The sequence below is a fragment of the Gymnoscopelus microlampas genome, assembly GCF_963454915.1.
Source record: "Gymnoscopelus microlampas genome assembly, chromosome: 4".
Lineage (NCBI taxonomy): Eukaryota > Metazoa > Chordata > Actinopteri > Myctophiformes > Myctophidae > Gymnoscopelus > Gymnoscopelus microlampas.
The window spans coordinates 3,437,611-3,460,000 of NC_139941.1; the positions used below are offsets into that span (position 1 = coordinate 3,437,611).

The 22,390-nt window shown below is 46.2% G+C and overlaps 2 protein-coding genes and 1 pseudogene across 6 annotated transcripts in view; 2 read left to right on the forward strand and 1 right to left on the reverse strand.

Annotated features, from left to right (window-relative positions):
• LOC311042899 (myosin heavy chain, fast skeletal muscle-like) overlaps window positions 1–22,390 on the forward strand; it is a 187,326-nt pseudogene that overhangs the window by 127,823 nt on the left and 37,113 nt on the right. The window lies entirely within an intron of this gene.
• Window positions 1–22,390, reverse strand: part of LOC311042893 (H-2 class II histocompatibility antigen, E-S beta chain-like) — a 152,982-nt gene that overhangs the window by 100,442 nt on the left and 30,150 nt on the right. The gene's annotated exons all lie outside the window — the stretch shown is intronic.
• LOC311043164 (myosin-4-like) overlaps window positions 6,558–22,390 on the forward strand; it is a gene marked incomplete at both ends in the record, with an annotated part of 18,237 nt that continues 2,404 nt past the window's right edge. Inside the window, 23 exons of the mRNA XM_084054348.1 lie at window positions 6,558–6,656; window positions 7,153–7,291; window positions 7,614–7,732; window positions 8,915–9,064; window positions 9,159–9,329; window positions 9,434–9,737; window positions 10,443–10,507; window positions 10,831–10,918; window positions 11,199–11,316; window positions 11,442–11,565; window positions 11,658–11,794; window positions 12,399–12,729; window positions 13,182–13,358; window positions 13,442–13,587; window positions 13,750–13,840; window positions 13,932–14,321; window positions 14,541–14,667; window positions 20,209–20,327; window positions 20,752–20,948; window positions 21,192–21,375; window positions 21,514–21,679; window positions 21,821–21,945; window positions 22,099–22,390. The exon at window positions 22,099–22,390 is cut by the window's right edge and continues 17 nt beyond it. Coding sequence (XP_083910474.1) covers window positions 6,558–6,656; window positions 7,153–7,291; window positions 7,614–7,732; window positions 8,915–9,064; window positions 9,159–9,329; window positions 9,434–9,737; window positions 10,443–10,507; window positions 10,831–10,918; window positions 11,199–11,316; window positions 11,442–11,565; window positions 11,658–11,794; window positions 12,399–12,729; window positions 13,182–13,358; window positions 13,442–13,587; window positions 13,750–13,840; window positions 13,932–14,321; window positions 14,541–14,667; window positions 20,209–20,327; window positions 20,752–20,948; window positions 21,192–21,375; window positions 21,514–21,679; window positions 21,821–21,945; window positions 22,099–22,390 — 3,859 coding nt within the window. The remainder of the gene's footprint in view (window positions 6,657–7,152; window positions 7,292–7,613; window positions 7,733–8,914; window positions 9,065–9,158; window positions 9,330–9,433; window positions 9,738–10,442; window positions 10,508–10,830; window positions 10,919–11,198; window positions 11,317–11,441; window positions 11,566–11,657; window positions 11,795–12,398; window positions 12,730–13,181; window positions 13,359–13,441; window positions 13,588–13,749; window positions 13,841–13,931; window positions 14,322–14,540; window positions 14,668–20,208; window positions 20,328–20,751; window positions 20,949–21,191; window positions 21,376–21,513; window positions 21,680–21,820; window positions 21,946–22,098) is intronic.

Consider the following 22,390-nt stretch of genomic DNA (forward strand, 5'->3'; position numbering starts at 1 on the left):
GCAGCCCACTGCACTCACTGACAAACTGTGGCAAGTCACTGTTGCAAATCACTGACTGTGGGAAATGAATAATTAAGTGAAATAAGGATAAAGAGACACTTGGCTCTGCTCTTATACTTATAGAGATTAAGTGTATTAATATACAGATATATAAATGCGCGAATATTGAGTATATGAGTATACTCAAATATTCGAGTATTGAGTATATGGGTATATAGATATACAAATACATACGTTTACGAATATATACCTATATATTATATATATAGGTATATAGACTCGTATACATAGCTTAAATAATTTAAGCAAACATGGCCAGCCCAGCGCCCCACGTCTGTCTGGGCTGTGGGATAAAGATGCCCGCGGAGGGCGGCCACGATAGATGTATGCGTGGCTTGGGGATGGACCATGCGCGCACGGGCAGTCTGGACCCCTCTGCGTGCATGAATTGCTTCATCCTGCTGGCTAGAGTGAGGGAGGTCAGGGCTCGGTCGTTTTCTCTCCAACCCATGATCACTGCCTTAGGGCAGATGCATCCGGCCAAACGGCGTAAGAGTGCAGTTGGGGGCGACCAGTTGCCTATGCCACCTCCTGTGGTCACAATGACAGCCCCGCCCCCTCCACAGCGCCCCGCTGCCACCTTGGCGGTAGGACAGGAGGAGGCGTTTCTAGAGGGGACGTCAGAGGAGGAGGACGTCGACGTCCTGGGGCTCGACTCTGAGGAGGAAGACCTCCCCCCGGTCAGGAGGGGGCGGACGGAGCACAGGCGGAGGAGGAGCTAGAGCAGCTCCCCGGCTCGGTTCACGAGCTCATCGCTCGGGCTGCTCGGGCGTTGGACATGGAGCTGCCGGCAGAGCAAACACGGAGGACCTCCCGGTTCGACGACGAAGCGGGGGACCAGCCGCGTCACCCCACCACACCGTTACTCTCGGATGTGGAGGACCTGGTACCCCAGCAGCTTCAGACACAGACTAGCCTCCCGCGTTGGTCGGGTCTGGCTAGACGGCTGGCGTGCGTGGAGGGTCGGGGGATTATGGGCTGTGGCCCGCCTCCAGGCCTTAGTGGCACTGGTCACCCCCACCACATCGGTTCTGGGGAAGCCCAGTTGCCCAAGCAAGAACACAAGGGCTATGGATTCCATGCTTACCAGCAATGCTCCAGCCAGGTGCCTGTTGTTTAGAGGCAAGCCGTTTCCACTCCAACCCAACAGACTGAACGTCCCAGGGCGGCAGAGCCGCACCATACGAGCGTATTGCTGCCAGGTTCGGCAGCTTCTGCGTTCAGGTGTAATAACGCACTATACGGCGTATCGCTGACGGGGTCAGTTCACGCGACTGTGGTGTAGTTCTGTCTGTCGATCTGTCAGTGACACAGACAGGACGTGCTGGCCTGTCGAACACAAACTGGGCGGCCATTATAGCCCGCTATACGGCGTATCACCGATTGGGTCGGTTTACACGTCCGTGGCGGAGTTCCGTCAGTGGAGACACTGGGCGGGGCGCGCTGGTAGTCTGTCCAACACAAACGCAGGATTATACCCGCGGCCATTATAGCCCGATTTACGGCGTATTACCGATTGGGTCGGTTTACACGTCCGTGGCTGAGTTCTGTCTGTGGATCTGGTCTCAGTGACGCAAGACAGAACGTGCTGGGTCTGCCAGGGGTCCCCTGAATCAGTCATTGCACGCCATACAGCGTATTGCCAACCGGGTCGGTTTACGCGGCTGTGGCGTAGTTCGCTGGAGAGCCGGGTTTGGTGATACCAGCGGAGTGCATCCGTACTGTCAGGGGCGAGCGGAGCGCACCATATATGGTGTGTTGCACAGCGGGGCCGTCTACACACCTCCGTGAAGCCACGGAGTAAGCTCCTTGCTCATCCCGAGAATGCACAGAGCCAGGGCTATCCGGACGCAGCTAGCCAACACAGAGACTATTCCGTCACTGTATCAGCGCCCGCTTACACGGCGCTTGCGTGACCATAATAGCCGTGACCTTTATTGAGGAGCTGCAGCAACTGGCTCTTAGGCTCCCCAGGCTGTTTGAGGAACAGGCAGGGTATGGCTGCTCTCCGGTCGGTGTGTGCCTAATCCAAGCTGTGGCAGGAGGACCGAGCTTGTCCGATGAAGCGGCCATTGAGCAATCGGCCAGGTTGGGCCAAGAGGCCAGTGGCCGGCTACAACGAGCTAAGGAGGCTTGTGGATGTGCACGGGAGGTGATGGCAGGAATGCTCCGGCAGGGCGGCGAGCAGCTTGCCTAAGTAATAGAGTACTTTCTCCACCACGGGTGTGGACAGTCATTATAGCCTGCTTTACGGCGTATCACCGATTGGGTCAGTTTACGCATCCGTGGCGGAGTCCCGTCAGTGGAGACACTGGGTGGGGCGTGCTGGTGGTCTGTTAGAACACACATAAAGCAGCCATTAGAGCCCGCTATACAACGTATTACCGGCTAGGCCGGTTCACGTGTTCGTGGCGGAGTTCCGTCAGTGGAAACACTTGGCAGGCGGTCTGGTGGTCTGTCGAACACAACCTGGGCGGCCATTATAGTCCGCTATACGGCGTATAACCGATTGGGTCGGTTTACGCGTCCGTGGCGGAGTTCTGTCTGTGGATTGGGTCTCAGTGACGCAAGACAGAACGTGCTGGGTCTGCCAGGGGTCCCCTGAATCAGTCATTGCACACTATATAGTCCCCCCAGGAATCCGCGATTCCGCGATCGTGGAAATTAGCGCGGATTTGAAGGCCATCCGTGGATTTCAAAGCCGTCCGCGGATTACAAGGCATAGTGCAGAAAACAAGAAAAATCTCGGTAAAACACCGCCGTATGGAGAAGTATTCTCTCTCTGTCTCAGGGCAGTGCGAGCTGCTGCTAGAGGGAGAGAGAGTGAGAGTGCTGCGCAACTTACAGCCCAACTTCAAAGCAAGTTAACGATGGCTCGTTGACCCCAATTTGACCACTAGGCAATCAACTCTGAACAGCACTAATTAATGGCAGCTGTGATTCTTGTGTCTGTCCATGCAGCCAGATATCAAATAATTCCCTGTAGAGCAGGGTCTTCAGTGTTTTCAGGCCAAGGACCCCCTAGTTGAGAGAGAGATGAAGCAGGGACCCCCTGTATATTGTATAAAATTGTGTTTCAGATAAACTTTTGCTGCTCTTTTTTCCCTCTACACACCTTTAACTCCAAAAATAGCCGATCTACAAGCTCACAAGTGTGAGCTTGTAGATCTGCTATTTTTTGGCTAAAGTTCTCCTCAGAAAAGGGATACTAGGATTCAAGTGGTTAATGTAAAAAAAAATCTTATCACACAAAGATTTGGGGGACCCCCTAGGGGTCCCGGACACCCTGTTGAAGACCCCTGCTGTAGAGGGACCCTCTCCCTCATGTTCAACTTCAATTGTGACTTCTAAGTTCTACTTCTCCTCAAAAGGATATCTTTATTATTTCCCATCCTGAATGACAAGCCTAAATATTATTATTGCATTTGGCTATGTGCAATAACTGCAAGCTAATGTTCAGAGGCAGTCAGTATTTGTCTTAATTTCTTTAGTCGCCGATAATTCAACTGTAACCAGTGTTTTGAGACATAGTCTTGTATTTCTACAAAATAAATGGTAAAAATGCATTCTACATGCATAAATACAAAGATAATAAAAAATAAAAAATGATTGGATCGGTGATTGCTATCGGCCTGATCGGACCACCTCTATTTATAACCAGTAACATTGACTCAATTACTATGTTCCACTGTATTAGTGTTTTAGAATGGTATAACAATTAATTGTATTTATTTCATTATGGAATTTACTTGATTATTAAAACTTAATCTATTTTTGCTTGATAACTGGTAATTTCAGGTTGTTTTTTAATGCCCGCGGAATATTAACGATAAGCCGCGGAATCAAGAATTGCTCTCCGCGGAATCAAGACCTGCTCTCCGTGGAATCTAGACTTTTTCTCTGCGCTTTCCTGGGGGACTAACTATACAGCGTATCGCCGACTGGGACGGTTTACGCGGCTGTGGCATAGTTTGCTGGAGAACCGGGTTCGGTGATTCCAGCGGAGCACGGCCGGGAGGCATGCGATCCGACAGATCGACAGACCTTTTCTCCGACTATGTGGCATCCGCGTGCGGTTAGGGTTAGGGTGCGGGTTTGGTTCGGGTTTACTATTGAAACGTCGGAGCGCTGCGCTGTCGGAGGAATGCGCTGTCGGACTAACGTACTGCACCCGCACGGCCATACTGTCAGGGACGAGCGGAGCGCAACATATATGGTGTGTTGCCGTTTCTACTCCAGCCCAACAGACTAAACGTCCGAGGGCGGCAGAGCGGTGAGAGCCAAGCTCAGGCTATGGCTCCCCCTCTTTACCTGCCCTGCCTGGTTTGGACAGGTCTGTAGAGATGGATTTTGTTTATGAGAAGACTACGAGTGTTGGCAGCCTATTTCACCAACTGCAGTACGCAGTTCAGAGAGCGGGCGTTGTGTCGCCCCTCCTGGGGCTGCTGCTGCGGCTCGTTTATAGGTAAAACAAACAAAATCCTAAAGGAGAGCAAAAGTAGCCCCCCGCATGTTACAAGGTGCTTGGACGCAGTCCTGGGACTTTGGTGTCGGGGGAGCCTCCGCATCCGAAATTGGATGACCGGCTGGTGCGTGCGTGCTCAGAGGAGCAGTGCCACAACAATGTGGCCAGGCTCCGGCAGCACTTTGGGCCTCGACAAGAGAGTTTGCAGGCGTCATCGCTCACAATCGAGGATCCTCGGCATGGGTTAGAGGCCAGAGCAGGGACTTGTCCCTTGCTCCAGTGGGACGGGCCACCCTTCTCTAAGGCTAGGCTCTCTCATTGGGTGGTGGAAACAATCCAGGAGGCGTACAGACAGGCAGGCAAGCCAGTCCCGACAGGAGTACGGGCACACTCGACACGGGGCCTTGCTACCTCAGGGGCTCTGTGGCGAGGTGCCCCCCACATTCACCAGGTTCTACTGCATGAACGTGGCAGCCAGCACCCCATTCACGGAGCGAGTGCTGGGCTCCAGGCAGTAGAGCAGGTCATACTCACGGTGCCTCCGGGACCCCGGCTCCCGTAGGACAGGCCGGGGCTCGGAGGGATGTCATGCATAGGAAGCTAGCCCTGCGCCTTGTGGGCTAGGTGGCTGATCAGTTGACTGGCCTGACGCCAGCTGGGCCTAGGTAGCGTCTTGCGCCTAGGCCACGAGCCTTCCTTTTTTGACTGGCCTTAGCGTCTGGCGGGGCCAGCTGGACCTAGGTAGCGTCTTGCGCCTAGGCCACGAGTATTACATACTTCGTTGGATGGCAGGAGTTTGGAGCACGCCTTGGGCTCTGATACTTCGGGCTTAAACTGCTTCGGGCTGCCGAGGGTGCAGCTGGGTCTGCTTATTTCCTCGCGGTGTGTCTTAGAGTGTTCCCGTACATATTGAATAATATGTTGTGGAGAGCCAGTCTCGACCACGATAGAGAACGGAAGGTTACATCCGATGTAACCCAGGTTCTCTGAGTGGAGAGACTGGCTCTCCACGAATGAGCCGCTCCGAAATTCGTGTCAATCAAAGTTAATCGAAGTGGCTCTGCCTGGGTGGGACTTAAATACCCCACTGATCGCAGATCAGGGCAGGGCCACCATAGGAGATGTGTCTTAAAGAGTATCCACGAGCACTGCCCCTGGGGGTCAGTTCCCGTACATATTGAATAATATCTAGTGGAGAGCCAGTCTCTCCACTCAGAGAACCTGGGTTACATCGGATGTAACCTTCCGTTCTGCAACTGGAGAAAAAGCGGCCGAAGCCGGAAAAATCAAGGTATATGTACAGGTTTTTTACTTTAATAAATACATGTTTTTGAACATAAAGCATTTATATGCAATATAGCAATTCAATTTGAAAGAATTCTGACCAAATGTTTAATTGGGCAGATTATTGCAGCCAATCCCTTGCTGGAGGCCTATGGTAATGCCAAGACAGCGAGGAATGACAACTCCTCTCGCTTTGTAAGTGTAAATAATGATATTTTATGAGAATACCTGCAATAATTCCACAATCTTAGAGGGATGCAACAAATTGTGCTATATAACAAACAGGGTAAATTCATCAGAATCCATTTCAACACAACGGGCAAACTGTCCAGTGCTGATATTGAGACATGTAACTGATGTAAGTATGAAGTTCACAGATGATAAATTATATTTGTGTTAATTTGAGGATCATATTTTGAGTTATGAACAACCCATACATATTATTATTATTATTATTATTATCATCATCATCATCATCATCATCATTATTATTATTATTATGTACAACCCATATAGATTATTATTATTATTAATATTATTATGAATTATGTACAACCCATATAGATCTGCTGGAGAAGTCCAGAGTGACCTTCCAGCTTCCTTCAGAGAGAGGTTACCACATCTTCTTCCAGATGATGACCAACCACAAACCTGAGATTATTGGAAAGTAGAATAACTGGCGATGCAGTGAGAACATAAATGAATCAATAAAAACACAATGTCACACTTTTTTAATCCCTTTTAAGAAATGTGCCTGATCACCGCCAACCCCTACGACTTCCCGTTGATCAGCATGGGTCAGATCACTGTGGCCAGCATTAATGACAAAGAAGAGCTGGACGCTACTGTCAGTGAACATTATTTTTTTATACTCACTGTGCTACTTCAGTCAGTTGCTCTGCAAAATGTATTTTCTAAAGCAGTGCTTTTATAAGTTTTCAGGCTGTGACCCCTCAACATAATCATATTTGAACTGGGGACCCCCAATCGCCCTGACAAGCACTTGGAATTGTAGCAGTTGAGGCATTACATTTAGTTTGACTCGGTTCAACAGATAAATATTAACCCTAACCCTAACCATAACCCTTTGACAATTTGTATAGTATAGTTTGTTGATTACTTTTGACACAGTAATGGTCTTATTTGTTTTATTTGTATTTATCTATTTTATAGGTATTAAAAGGTCTTGAAAGTCCTTAAATATAGAAATGTGCAGATACCCTGTATACACTTATACTGTACATGTTGGTTTGTTTACTGAGTTGTACACAGTTTTAAACTATGTTTGTTAATCTAATGCTTAATCTCAATCTTTTGAATACCTCTCTGCTTATTGACATCAGGATGCTATTGACATCCTGGGCTTCGACGCTGAGCAGAAACAGTACATCTACAAGTTCACCGGTTCAGTGATGCATCATGGGGTCTTGAAGTTCAAACAGAAGCAGCGTGAGGAGCAGGCTGAGCCTGATGGCACGGAGGGTGAGCTGCATCTTTATTATTATTATTATTAGTAGTAGTAGTAGTAGTAGTAGTAGTAGTAGTAGTAGTAGTAGTAGTAGTAGTATTATCATTATTATTATTTATCATGATGGCACGGAGGGTGAGCTTCATCTTCAACTAAGGAATGAAAATAATGCATACTTTGTCACAAGTATTGTATTTACTTATATTCTAAATGAAGCTAAATATATTTTCAATAGATTTCCCTTTTTTTTAATAAGCTTACTGTAAATTGCACTCTGGATTAAGAGCGTCTGCTAAATGCCTAAATTGTAAATTGCAAATTGGATGAACATTTCAGAGGCTGACAAGATTTGCTACCTGTTGGGTCTGAACTCAGCAGAGATGCTTAAGGCGTATTGCTACCCCAGAGTGAAAGTCGGAAACGAGTATGTCACTAAGGGACAGACTGTGCCACAGGTGAGTAAGTTACATTAGTTCCATGATATGATTTCATACACACCTTATATCCTCAACACAGCATACCATTACAACTCTGACATCTTTTTGAGTGTCCAGACTGTCTTAAATCAGCTTCTGTAAATAAAATGATCCTCCAACATTATTCAAATTCATTTCTATGTATTTATTTAATATATGACGAGCATACAAAAAATATGACTTTGCAGAAACATGTGCAGTTCCCTGCACCTCTGAAATATTATTCTAACAGTATTGTCATACCTGTACAAAAAAAGAAAAAAAAGAAACACTACACATTGTGTATCTAACCATACAACCCCTCCCGCTCCCTCAGATCAGGTAACACAGGGAAGCTGTCAGAACCTTCCTTAAAGGCAGCGGCACCGATTTTGGGCCGACTCGGCATCGGAAAGCGTTGGATATCGTCTTTCCGTCGATTAGGGGTCCGTGGGGGCGTCCGTCGGGGCCTTATTGGCCGACTCGGGGAAACCGAACATGTTCAGTTCTTGTTCCCCCTCTTCACTACCCGACTGGTAGAACCGTCGGGTAGTGAAGAGGGGGGAGAGAGAGGTGTAAAGGTTTGGTCTGAGCTATCTTCGACGTTGCCAGATTCTGTGAGTGAAACCAGCGGCCAGGTCTATGAAAACCTACATTCACTGTTTCTCTCTCTCCCCGTCTCTCAAAGCCAGAGAGAGAGAGAGATGGGACAGACTGTTCTCCCGTCTGGATCCCGAACTGTGGAACAAACTCCCCATTGCAGTAGAACTGCAGACTCACTCCCAATCTTCTACCGTAATCTGAAGACTCACCTCTTCAGACTTCACCTTAGCCCGTAGCACTTGCCGTAGCACTTTCCCCAGCCTTGATGACCTTGCAGGCTTATGTAAAGGCTAAAATGTAATTTAAATAGCATGTTATGGAGACAAATGCCATGTTAATTTTTAGACCTGGCATCCTATAATGTGTATGGTGTGTATCTTCTTTAGATGATGCTGTTTAGACTGATGATAGGTTCTTGGTTTACCTATGATCCTAGATTACTATTGCTATGCATTTGATGTATTACCTTGTGTTTTCCTTGCTTATTGTATATCACTCTGTATTAAGAGCGTCTGCTAAATGCCTAAAATGTAAATTGTGTAATTCACACCCCTACTAATAATGTTCCTATTTCCTTAGGTAATGAACTCAGTCGGTGCCTTGGCCAAGTCCATCTATGAGAAGCTGTTCTTGTGGATGGTCATTAGGATCAATGAGATGCTGGACACCAAGCAGCAGAGAAACTACTACATTGGTGTGCTGGACATCGCTGGTTTTGAAATCTTTGATGTAAGCATGGACTTTTTTTAAAGTGGGAGACACATTCTTTTTGTCAAAATTACGCAAGTTCAAGAGATTGGGCTAATGATATTTCCACTCACAGTTCAACACCCTGGAGCAGCTGTGCATCAACTTCACCAATGAGAAACTGCAACAGTTTTTCAACCACACCATGTTTGTTCTTGAACAAGAGGAATACAAGAAAGAGGGAATCCCCTGGGATCTCATTGACTTCGGCATGGACTTGGCCGTCTGCATTGAGCTCATTGAGAAGGTATACAATTATTCTGTACTTTAATGGACATGACATGTTAATATAGTTTTTTGTCATTGGCACTACGTTTTTGGTGATGTGTCTCTTTTGTCTCCTTTACAAAGCCATTGGGCATCTTCTCCATCCTTGAAGAGGAGTGCATGTTCCCAAAGGCTTCAGACAAAACTTTCAACGACAAGTTGCATGGCACGCATCTTGGGAAGAACAAGGCCTTTGAGAAGCCGAAACCTGCCAAAGGCAAGGGTGAGGCCCACTTCTCCCTGGTCCACTACGCTGGAACTGTGGACTACAGCATCACAGGCTGGCTAGAGAAGAACAAAGACCCGTTGAACGACTCTGTGGTGCAACTGTACCAGAAGTCTTCAGTTAAACTGTTGGCTGTGTTGTATCCCCAACCTGAGCCTGAAGGTATGTTCATTATTGAAACACTCTGTACGCAGGCATTGATCAATCTGGCCTCAGACGTCTGCAGCTTGTTCAAAATGCTGCCGCTCGCCTCCTCACCGCCAAGAAAAAGCACCATCACACCAGTCCTTTTCTCACTCCACTGGCTCCCTGTCCGCTTTAGAATTGTTTTTTTTTGTTTGTTTTTAAAGCCCAAATTTGGGTGCCCCCCCATACCTATCTGAGCTCATTCAGCCATATATTCCATTCAGACCCTTGAGGTTGGCTGACCAGCTGCTCTTGACTGTGCCCGGATAAGACTAGAGGGGGCCGAGCCTTTGCCGTGGCCGGCCCCAGATTGTGGAATACCCTGCCTCTTCATATTCGCTCTGCTCCATCCTTAATATCTATTAAAGAAAGACCAATGTTTTCTCCCTGGCCTTTAATGCTGCTTGAGCATGTATGTATACCCTTGCTATGTATACCTTGATTGTGTATACTTTGTTATGCTGTTTTGTTTCATTCTTGTTGTGATCTGTTTAACTTGTTTGCCTTCCTTTATTATTTTAATTATTTTTCTTTTGCTTTAATTTGTTTTCTTCAGCTCTGTTTGCCTGCTTTTTAATTTGTTCTTGTTCAGCACTTTGGTTCGACCTTGGTCGTTGAAAATGTGCTATATTAATAAACTTTCATTTGATGATATATATATAGTCATATATATATAAACAGACCCGAATAAGAAGGGAGGCAAGAAGAAGGGTGGTTCCATGCAGACTGTATCTAGTGCTTTCAGGGTAAGAATATTTATTCATTATTATTAACATTATATTCCTGTAAGAATGAAGCATTATAATTATCAACATTATATCCATGTAAGAAATAGGCACGTCTTTTCATGTTGGAATATAACAATTAAACAAAGTTGTGAGCTTGTAGATCAGCTATCTTTCAATGGCTGAAGTTTAAAATAGGGCTTAAGTGGTTAATGTATGTTCGAGAACAATCAAAATCTGTAGAGTATCTAAAGTGTTCAAATAGTTGTAGTGGAGGGAAAAGTACAATATTGTATCACTTTTGGCTTATAATAAGCCCACTTGGCTCTTTTATGTCTCAATAGGCGAACCTTGGGTTGCTGATGACCAACTTGAGGAGCACTCATCCTCACTTTGTGCGTTGCCTCATTCCCAACGAGTCCAAGACTCCAGGTAAACACAGAAAATATATGTGATTAAATGTAATTATATATATATATGTATATACATATATATATATATATATATATATATATATATATATATATATATATATATATATATATATATATATATATATATATATATATATATATGATTACCAACGAGTCAAAGACTCCAAGTAAAAATGTAAACAATGATTGTGGGGTGATCATTTAATACAACATTGGCCAGTGTGTACTTAATCTGTCCTAATAGTAATAATAATAATAATGGAGCAACATCTTTACAGGCCTGATGGAGAACTTCCTGGTCATCCATCAGCTGAGGTGTAACGGTGTGCTGGAGGGCATCAGGATTTGTAGAAAGGGCTTCCCCAGCAGAATTCCCTATGCTGACTTCAAGCAGAGGTATTCTTTTCTTTTTCCAGCAGCTTTTAGTTCCAAACCTATTAACGCTAAATGACCCACTTTTACAAAACAGGCACAAACAACTGAACGTCAGTGCAAAATGACCATGAACTTTTACAAAACAGGTACAAAGTACTGAATGCCAGCGCATGTCCCGATGGCGCATTCATGGACAACAAGAAAGCTTCAGAGAAGCTGCTTGGGTCCATTGACGTACCTCAAGATGAGTACAAGTTTGGACACACCAAGGTAAACACACTGCAAATCTTGTTTAACGTTATCGACAGAGGACTAAAAGTTGATTTTACAGTTGTTCAGTTACATTATAATATTGTATGCAGGTGTTCTTCAAAGCTGGTCTGCTGGGTGTCCTTGAGGAGATGCGAGATGAAAAGCTGTTTGTTCTGGTAACCATGACTCAGGCTCTCGCACGAGCTTACGTCATGAGACGGGAGTTTGTCAAGATGATGGCTAGGAGGTACTTTGAAAACATCATTAATTGATATGAGTTTGAGTACTTTTACTTTCGGTACTATATTTTGATGTCAGTATTTTTATACTTTTACTCATGTAAATTTTAAATACCAGACGTTTACTTGTAACAGAGTATTTCTACATTGCAGTATTGATACTTTTACTTATGTAAGGAGAACTACGAAAAGATGAAGGTCGACCTGGCCGCGGCCCTGGCCTCGAAAAAGACACTGGAAGAGAAGATGGTGGCTCTGGTGCAGGAGAAAAATAACCTTGCACAGTGATGTAGACCATGGCAGAGAATGTCTGGTGGTCGAACGGCTGTTGGCATCATTGTATAGCTAGATGGCTACCAGCACAAACGCCTGACCCAATTTGTCGTTCTTCTGTGGGGGCCGTTGAATCTGCATATGCCACTGCTCCTCACCTGCACGCACTACTATAGTACATCCTTTTGGACGATGTTGATAGCCTCCACCTTCTTCCTCGTCCTCACCTCCAGCAACGCCTCAGTACCGTCCAGGCTCTAGCAATGACAGAGCCTGCCGTTTTCACCAGCTCGTTCAGTCAGTTAATGTCCCTTGTGTTAATGTACCCCCACCCCCCAGGAAGCAGCTGCAAAACAAATCTCATATATCTCACCCAGAACAGATGCTGCAACAAGTTCCCTCACTTATCTTTTTCATTGACAACCAGGGAGATGAAGCATTGAATGATGCTGAGGAGAGATGTGAGGGTCTTATTAAAAGTAAGATCCAGTTGGAGGCAAAGGTCAAAGAGACGACCGAGAGACTGGAGGACGAGGAGGAGATCAACGCGGAACTGACCGCCAAGAAGAGGAAGCTGGAAGACGAATGCTCTGAGCTCAAAAAGGACATTGATGACCTGGAGCTCACATTGGCCAAAGTGGAGAAGGAGAAACACGCCACTGAAAACAAGGTTTGTGATCATAAACTCTCTGGGGTTTCTATCAAGTTAGTAGTCGTTGCTGTCGGGCAGAAACCTCCTATCTCCATATTTTAACTTGTTGTGTTTTTTCGTAAACTAACGGCCTACTTGATCGTACCACAGCGTCACACAAAAGCATCAAAAGTAGCAGATCTACAAGCTTGTCGATCTGCTACTTTTGCTATAATTGGATGTGAATCCTGAAAAGTTTGTGTTTTGGACATTATGAGGTTTCCACCCGACAGAGAACAAGTGCAATGATGATCTATTCCAGTTCTGTTCTGCTTAATCAGGTGAAGAACCTGACTGAGGAGATGGCCTCTCAGGATGAAGGACTTATTAACACTGTCTATGTTGGGTTCATTTAGGTGAAGAACCTGACTGAGGAGATGGCCTCTCAGGATGAAGGACTTATTAACACTGTCTATGTTGGGTTCATTTAGGTGAAGAACCTGACTGAGGAGATGGCCTCTCAGGATGAAGGACTTGCTAAGCTGACCAAGGAGAAGAAAGCCCTCCAAGAGGCACATCAGCAGACCCTGGATGACCTGCAGGCAGAGGAAGACAAAGTCAACACTCTGACCAAGGCCAAGACCAAGCTGGAACAGCAAGTCGACGATGTGAGTTCATAGAAGTGAACATACACTGTATGTTTATTGTTGTTAATGAATAATAATAAGAACAACAATATTATTATGTGCAGTTGGAGGGTTCTCTGGAGCAAGAGAAGAAGCTCCGCATGGACCTGGAGAGAGCCAAGAGAAAGCTTGAGGGTGATCTGAAACTGACCCAGGAATCCGTCATGGATCTGGAGAATGACAAGCAACAGTCTGATGAGAAGATAAAGAAGTAATGTGGACCACAATATGGATAATTAATTCATAATTCGCCTAATAATAATAATAATAATAATAATAATAATAATAATAATGAATAAACAATATTAAATGCCATGGAGAAAAAACTATACCTGCAGAATAACACTAAGATATGATGTACTGTATTCCACAGGAAGGAATTTGAAACAAGCCAACTTCTGAGTAAGATTGAGGATGAACAATCTTTGGGGGCCCAGCTGCAGAAGAAGATCAAAGAACTCCAGGTATCCCCCCCCCCCCCTTTCTGTAAAATCATTAATAATAGTACTTGTATTAGGATATTAATATGTAAATCTAAAATCATAAATTTGAAAGGCTCGTATTGAAGAACTGGAGGAAGAGATCGAGGCGGAGCGCGCTGCTCGTGCCAAGGTTGAGAAGCAGAGAGCTGACCTCTCCAGGGAACTTGAAGAGATCAGTGAGAGGCTGGAGGAGGCTGGTGGAGCCACCGCCTCTCAGATCGAGATGAACAAGAAGCGTGAGGCTGAGTTCCAGAAGCTGCGTCGTGACCTCGAAGAGTCCACCCTGCAGCATGAGGCCACCGCCTCTGGCCTCCGTAAGAAACAGGCCGACAGCGTGGCTGAACTGGGTGAACAGATCGACAACCTCCAGAGAGTCAAGCAGAAACTGGAGAAGGAGAAGAGCGAATACAAGATGGAGATCGACGACCTGTCCGGCAACATGGAAGCTGTGGCTAAAGCTAAGGTAATACAAAATACTTGGTTCAATGAACCAAAAGCTAAAAAAATTGGGGACTTCTTTATTAAAGTGTAACGCTTCCAAGGAAGCCCAGCTCATATGGATATACAGGACACTTCTCCATTTCATGTAACAAACAATGAACCGACATGACAATGATCAAACAGGTAGACAGGTAAACAGGTTTACTTCAGTGATTGAATATGTCCCAATGTTAATTAACAGGGAAATCTTGAGAAGATGTGCCGCACCCTTGAGGACCAACTTGGTGAAATCAAGGCCAAGAGTGATGAGAATGTTCGCCAGATAAATGATGTTTCAGCTCAGAGAGCAAGACTGTTGACAGAAAACGGTAAATGTTCACCGTAAAGTCTACTTTTACATGGTAGCAACACTGCGCATGCGCTAGCGTTGGTCGTTTGTGTAGTACCGGTGTTTAGCGTCTCCGAATATGGCCTATTTTACGTATTTCTAAGTCATATTTTTGCACCACACCTTGCACACAGGTAATTTTAGTAGTTTATTTTAACTTGGTTAAGTGCTTTTAGTGATCGGGTGCTCCGATCGTGTGTTTTTAGCCATCTAAAATCCCACCGTGTGGGATCAGTAGCCGGCGTCAGCCCACTGCTAGCCGGCTTGACAGCAGCTAGCCAGGTTTGACAGCTGGCTAGCCAGGAGGCTAACGACACACACCGGTAGCCTAAGAAGTTTATTTTTAACCCGGTTAAGTATTTTTAATGACCGGACGCACAGCCAGGAGGCCAAACAAACCACACTGCCATCCGCCACTACTGGTCAGCGGCTAACCTGGCAGCTTCCACCCACCGAGGGATGACCACCTAACCAGCCTACCTACACTCTGAGTCTACTCTCCGCACCGGGCCACCATCTGTGTGGCCCTCGCGGGTAGGTGTCCTTCTGCACTACTGCTCCCCTACATGCCTTCTGCCTGCCTCATTCTGCCTTTATTAATTTGAGACTTCTCTCCGCATCGGGCCACCATTTGTTGTGGCCCTCGCGGGTATGTGTCACTCTGCACCGCTTCTTAATCACCCGATGTCCCGTGCCTAGCCTCCTCTACCCTGTCACTTTTATCTTTTACTGGCCATAGCTGTTTTTTGTACCCTCAGCCGAGGTATGGTGGTTTCACCTACCTCGTCGTCGTCTGGATGCCATGGATGTCTTCAGCTATCCCAGGAGGTGACCGAGTTGAGGCTGAGAGTAACTCGGCTCCACCAAATAAGAGACGATGAAATCCTCTTCGACTCACTCTGCCCTGATGATGATGACATCCCTCCTCCTGCCGCCGATGCTGTATCTTCCCACTCCGAGGTCTCAACCGGCCCCGCTCCTGTCATCAACTCCGCCGCCGAGCTTGATGACACCGTCCCATGCCCCGACGGCTGGACCTTCAACCGACCGTCCACTGTCACTGTACGCAAGCTGGACGACACCGTCCACTGCTGTCCCGAACTACCAGGGGCCTCGAAACCGACCCTCGTTAGTTCCACCCCAGTCCCTTGGAGAACTGTTACTCGGGGTAAACACAGGGGGCCCTCCCCTCCCCCCCATCCACCACAGGTCCCCCCACTCACCATTAAAAACATGTTCTCCCTCCTAGACGTTAGTGCGTTCCCCCCACTGTCCGTCCACAAACCTAGGCTGTCTGCCTCCGGTCAAAATAACGATCGCCAGCGACTGCTGAAGGCGGCGGTTCGACGCCAGTCCGGGGGTCTCACCCCTCTCGACCCAGTGGTACAGAACTGTCTCCCCCCCTCAGTCACTTCCACCCCCCCTCCACAACAGCCCCCCACGCCACAGCCGCGCCAGCCGCCTGTCTCTCCATGTGTCCACCTCCCCACTATCGCCTCGTCAGCCCCGACTGCCGTAATGGGTCACTCCACAGCCACCAACGCTGACCGATCCACTCCACTCATAGTTCCCCCCAAGCCCCAGCCTCTCATTTCCCCGAAATTGCTGATTGTTGGTGACTCCATCATCAAACATGTCCGCTTTGTAAACGCAGTTACACACTGTTTCCCAGGCGCCACCATTCCAGTTTTATTGGATAAATTACCCGCTCTCATCGACTCACTTCCACAGTCCATTTCTCAGGTTCTGGTCCACATCGGAACTAACGACTCGGCCCTTGGCAACTCCGAACTCATAAAACAGGATTATCTGCGCCTCATTGATTTCCTACACTCCATCAGGTTGCCCTTTTTCCTCTCCGGTCCAATCCCCACTTTTGGCCGCGGTGACGAACGCTTCAGCAGGATCGCTAGCCTAAACACCTGGCTTAAGCGTCTGTGTCGCACTCATGATTTTAATTTCATGGATAATTTTAATTTGTTTTGGGAGCGTTCCTCCTTTTTTAATCGCGACGGTCTCCATCCAAACAGACGGGGCTGTCAAGCGTTAGCAGCTAATTTGGCCGTTAATATACGTCATCACACCCCGTCTGTTGCCTCGTCCTTCACCTATTGACGTCCTCCTGGTCCTAGCTCCCAGCACATCACCTCCACTCATTTCTCCAGCCTTCTCTCTATTGGGCTCGGACCACATCACTCATCCCCTGTTTTCAATATTAGCAATACTTCTAAAACTCTCAATGACATGCCTGCTAATTTAACCCTATCCACCCCTTCTTCACACATCCCTGTCATAATCAGCCACAGACATTATAAGCCTCTATTTATGAGTGCCATCTCCCCTAGACGTGGGGTTGGTCTTTCTCACCTCCGCCCGCTGAGACGCTCTATTCCCCCTCCTGGCCCGACCATCAACCTCCAGATGGCTCTCCTAAATATACGATCAATAACAAAAAATAAGACTGGCTGGCTAAAAGACTTTTTCACCTCCCGCAATCTGGATTTTCTACTACTGACCGAAACCTGGACGACACATGGCGACAATTCACCCTTTTCTGATCTCCTCCCCCCGGATTGCTCCTTTTTTAGCTCCCCCCGAATCTCCCGCACTGGTGGGGGTCTAGCAACAGTTCTCAAATCTAACCTCCAGTGTCAATTGATACAATCTGAGGCCAGCTACTCCAGCTTCGAGATTCAGCTATTGAAGCTTAACCTGTCCTCCCCCGTTCTGTGTGCTGTTATATATCGACCACCCAAGTACAACAAGGATTTTATTAATGATTTTAGTGACTTTTTATCCTGGGCCATGATTAATTATGACCACATGGTCATTTGTGGTGATACCAATATCCATGTCTGTTGTGAGTCTCGTCCTCTTGTCAAAGATTTTTTAAACCTCCTCGAGGCTTTTAATCTCACCCAATCCGTCACCATCCCAACACATGAAAAGGGCCACACATTAGACCTTATTCTGTCATTCGGGGTAACTGTCTCCGTCACCGACGCTTTCTTCATCCCATGCATTTCCGATCACTCACCAATTTTATTCACCACCTCTATTCCCTGCTCCATTACTAACTCTGGCACCCCTACTCGCCGCACACGCAATATCAATCCTCGGACTGCAGCACTCTTCTCCTCTCATTTTTACGACACAGTGTTAAGTTCCCCGGCTGATGCCGGTACTCCGACGGCGGATGCACTCCTTGACACTTTTAACACCACTTGTATTAAAATATTGGACTCCGTTGCTCCCCTTAGGCACAAGCGCACCAAATCCTTACCTGAGCCATGGCTAAATGATTCCACCCGAGACCTCAGACGTTTATGTCGACGTGCTGAGAGAAAATGGCTCAAGGACAAACTCCATATATCCCTAGACATACTACGCAATTGCCTATCTGACTACCACAGGGCAGTGAAATCTGCCAAAACCAAATTCATATCCGATCTTGTCACAAAAAATAGCCATAAACCTCAAGTTCTCTTCAATATCTTTAACTCACTCACTAACCCCCGTGCAGCACCTCCCATTGCCCCCTCTATTGCCCTATGTGTAAATTTCCAACAATTTTTTATCGACAAAATCTCTGACCTTAGGTCAGCACACATTTTCACCAGCCCAGACCCTGTTACCTCCCTGTGCCCTGTCACTCTTGACCAGTTCCACCCAATCACTCTGTCCTCCGTCAATGATACAATTATGCACCTTCGCTCCACCAACTGTCCTTCCGATAGCATCCCCCCCCGGCTCCTCAAAGAAGTCCTTGTTGCTGTTAGCCCAAGTGTCTTATCACTTATTAATTGCTCCCTCACCTCAGGTTGTGTCCCGGCTGCCTTCAAACATGCTGTGGTAAATCCTCTTCTTAAAAAGAAAAACCTCGATCCTTCTGTTTTATCTAATTTTAGACCTATCTCACAGCTACCTTTCCTCTCGAAAGTTCTGGAGAAGGTAGTCTATGCCCAATTACAGTCATTTTTAATCACCCACAACCTCCATGAAAATTTTCAGTCAGGATTTAAACCAGGCCACAGTACCGAGACGGCTCTCCTTAGGGTTTTTAATGATTTAATTTTAACTGTTGACACTGATACCCCCGCCATCCTCGTGCTCCTTGACCTCTCAGCGGCGTTTGACACTGTCGACCACAGGATTCTCCTGTCACGCCTTGAACACCAGGTCGGTATCACAGGCACAGCCCTGTCCTGGTTCAAGTCGTACCTGTTTGATAGGACCTTTGCTGTCAAACTGGGGGAATTCTCATCACCTCCAGCCCCCCTCACATGTGGGGTTCCCCAGGGTTCCGTACTGGGCCCAATATTATTTTTACTTTATATGTTACCCCTCGGGTCCATTTTTACCAAACACAACATCTCCTTCCATTGCTATGCCGATGATGTCCAGATTTATTTACCCATCAAAATGGACTCAAACAATTCTTTTCAACCCCTACTAGACTGTTTACAGGATGTAAAAACCTGGATGGACAACAATTTCCTGACACTCAACCAAAACAAAACTGAGATCATACTATTTGGCCACAACACCGTCACACCCCCTAACATCCCGGACACTCTCATATCTAACATCTGCACCTCTGCCAAAAATCTTGGTGTAATTCTGGATAGCGCCTTTAAGTTCGACAAACACATCAGCTCCGTTGTTAAAGCTAGTTTCTTTCAACTCAGACTTCTCGCTAAGGTCAAGGCCTATCTCCCCCGACCACAACTAGAAATAGCTATCCATGCCTTCATTTCCTCACGACTCGATTACTGCAATTCCCTCTACACCGGTCTAGAACAGTCATCTATCAGGCGCCTACAGCTGGTCCAAAATGCTGCGGCCCGCCTTCTTACTGGCACAAAAAGACGTGAGCATATCAGTCCAGTCCTAGCCTCACTTCACTGGCTCCCGGTCAATTTTAGAATTAATTTTAAGGTTATTTTATTTGCTTTTAAAGCTCAACATGGGCTAGCTCCACCATACCTCGCTGAGCTTATAGAACCACATAATCCAGCCAGGGTCCTAAGGTCTGCTGATCAGTCATTACTGATCGTCCCTCGAACCAATAAAAGGACCAGGGGTGGCCGCGCTTTTGCTGCTGCCGCCCCCGCACTTTGGAACGGCCTCCCTCTCCCCATCCGATCCGCCCAGTCCATCGGGGTTTTCAGATCCCTCCTTAAAACCCACCTTTTCTCTCTGGCTTTTAATTGCCCTTGATCCACTACTGTGTCTTAACAATGTATTGTTTTTGTCTGTGCGCCTACGTGCGCTTATTGAATTATGTTGATGCTTTGTTTGTCTCAACCCTGTACAGCACTTTGGTCAGCTTCCGTTGTTTTAAATGTGCTTTATAAATAAAGTTTGATTTGATTTGATTTGATGGTTTGGTCGTACTTGAGCAAATTTCCTAATTAGAGGTAATGCTTTTATCAGCAATTATCCCAGGAATTTAAGGATTATGTATATTCAACGAAGATGTATTTAAATGTTTGAAACGAATATTCAAATTTCTAACCAGGTGAGTTTGCTCGTCAACTTGAAGAGAAAGAAGCTCTCGTCTCTCAGCTCACCAGAGGCAAGCAGGCCTTCACCCAGCAGATTGAGGAGTTGAAGAGACATGTTGAAGAGGAGGTTAAGGTAAGCAGTTAGAACTGCAGACTCACTCCAATCTTCCGCCGTAATCTGAAGACTCATCTCTTCAGACTCCACCTTAGACCGTAGCACTTGCCCTATTAGCCTTGACGACCTTGCAGGCTTATACTATACTATTTAGATAGTATGTTATGTAGACAGATGCCAGGTTCATGTGTTGATCTGGCAATATTGTTATAGTTTTCATAGTTTCAATGTACAAATTATTTGTATATTTTATATTATTCTGATAATAGGCTCCTGGTTTACCTATGATCCTAGATTACCATTTTTATGCTTTTGATGTAATAAGTCTCTCTGGATTAAGAGTGTCTCCTAAATTTCTATTCTTTTTCACTTTTATTTAGAAATAGGCCAATTTGTATATTTAACCAGCTGACATTATTCTGGCATTGTTTTCTTTTGACAGGCAAAGAATGCCCTTGCTCATGGTGTGCAGTCAGCTCGCCATGACTGTGACCTTCTGAGGGAGCAGTTTGAGGAGGAACAGGAGGCCAAGGCTGAACTGCAGCGTGGAATGTCCAAGGCCAACGCTGAGGTGTGTCAGTGGAGGAGCAAGTATGAGACTGATGCTGTCCAACGCACTGAGGAGCTGGAGGAAGCTAAGTAAGTGGTCAATGTTTTACCCCAGTGGTTCTAAAACATTTTTGTGCCAAGGACCCACAAATAGATTTTTTGTCGTGGACCCTATTTTTGAATAGCCAAAGTATAAATACCGTATAAAGAGGTTAAAATGATTGTGATGCTATATTAACACATTTTCTGTTTTACATGTTCACATCAGGCACCACTCACTATACAAAATACTGCCCACAATATAATTTGATTCCATTCAAAACCGACTAACAGGAAGAAGCTCGCCCAGCGTCTTCAGGAAGCTGAGGAGCAAATCGAGGCTGTGAATTCCAAGTGCGCCTCTCTGGAGAAAACCAAACAGAGACTCCAGGGTGAAGTAGAAGACCTCATGATTGATGTGGAGAGGGCCAACGGTTTGGCAGCCAACCTGGACAAGAAACAGAGGAACTTTGATAAGGTGCTTTGACATTCATCATTTTAAAACTAAACAATCCTCCTAAAAGTGCATGGATGTAAATGACACATGTCATTACAAACGGTGTGCTGGTCCTTAAAGTGGAGGTGCATGACTCATTTCATTACAAACGGTGTGTAGGTCTTGGCAGAATGGAAGCAGAAATATGAAGAGGGACAGGCAGAGCTTGAAGGAGCTCAGAAAGAGGCTCGTTCTCTCAGCACTGAGATGTTTAAGATGAAGAATTCCTACGAGGAGTCTCTGGACCACCTGGAGACCATGAAGCGTGAGAACAAGAACCTGCAACGTGAGTATTTATTTATTTTAATAACAGTAAGAAATGCATAAAATGTTCAAGATCAATAAGCAGGATTAGGAAACACCAACTTAATTCAAATGCAATTGCTGATTGAAAGGTTACTCATTGACTGTTTTCAATCAACTGCAGAGGAGATCTCAGACCTGACTGAACAGATCGGTGAGACTGGAAAGAGCATCCATGAGCTGGAGAAGTCCAAGAAACAGACAGAGACAGAGAAGTCAGAGATCCAGACAGCCCTGGAGGAAGCAGAGGTAAAACCTTTAGGTTCTAGATGAAGAATGCAATTGTCTATATCTTGGATTTCTTTCAATACGTTTTATATTGAAACAGTGTAGCTGTAGCAGTTTATGATCAATGTTACATTAAAAGGTCCTACAACCTTTTGACCCTGTATTATATTTTAGGGTACTCTGGAGCACGAGGAGTCCAAGATTCTTCGTGTGCAGCTGGAGCTCAACCAGATCAAGGGTGAGGTGGACAGGAAGCTGGGAGAGAAGGATGAAGAGATGGAGCAGATCAAGAGGAACAGCCAGAGGGTGATTGACTCCATGCAGAACAATCTGGACTCTGAGGTCAGGAGCAGGAACGATGCCCTGAGGATCAAGAAGAAGATGGAGGGTGACCTGAACGAGATGGAGGTTCAGCTGAGTCATTCCAACCGCCAGGCTGCTGAAGCCCAGAAGCAGCTGAGGAACG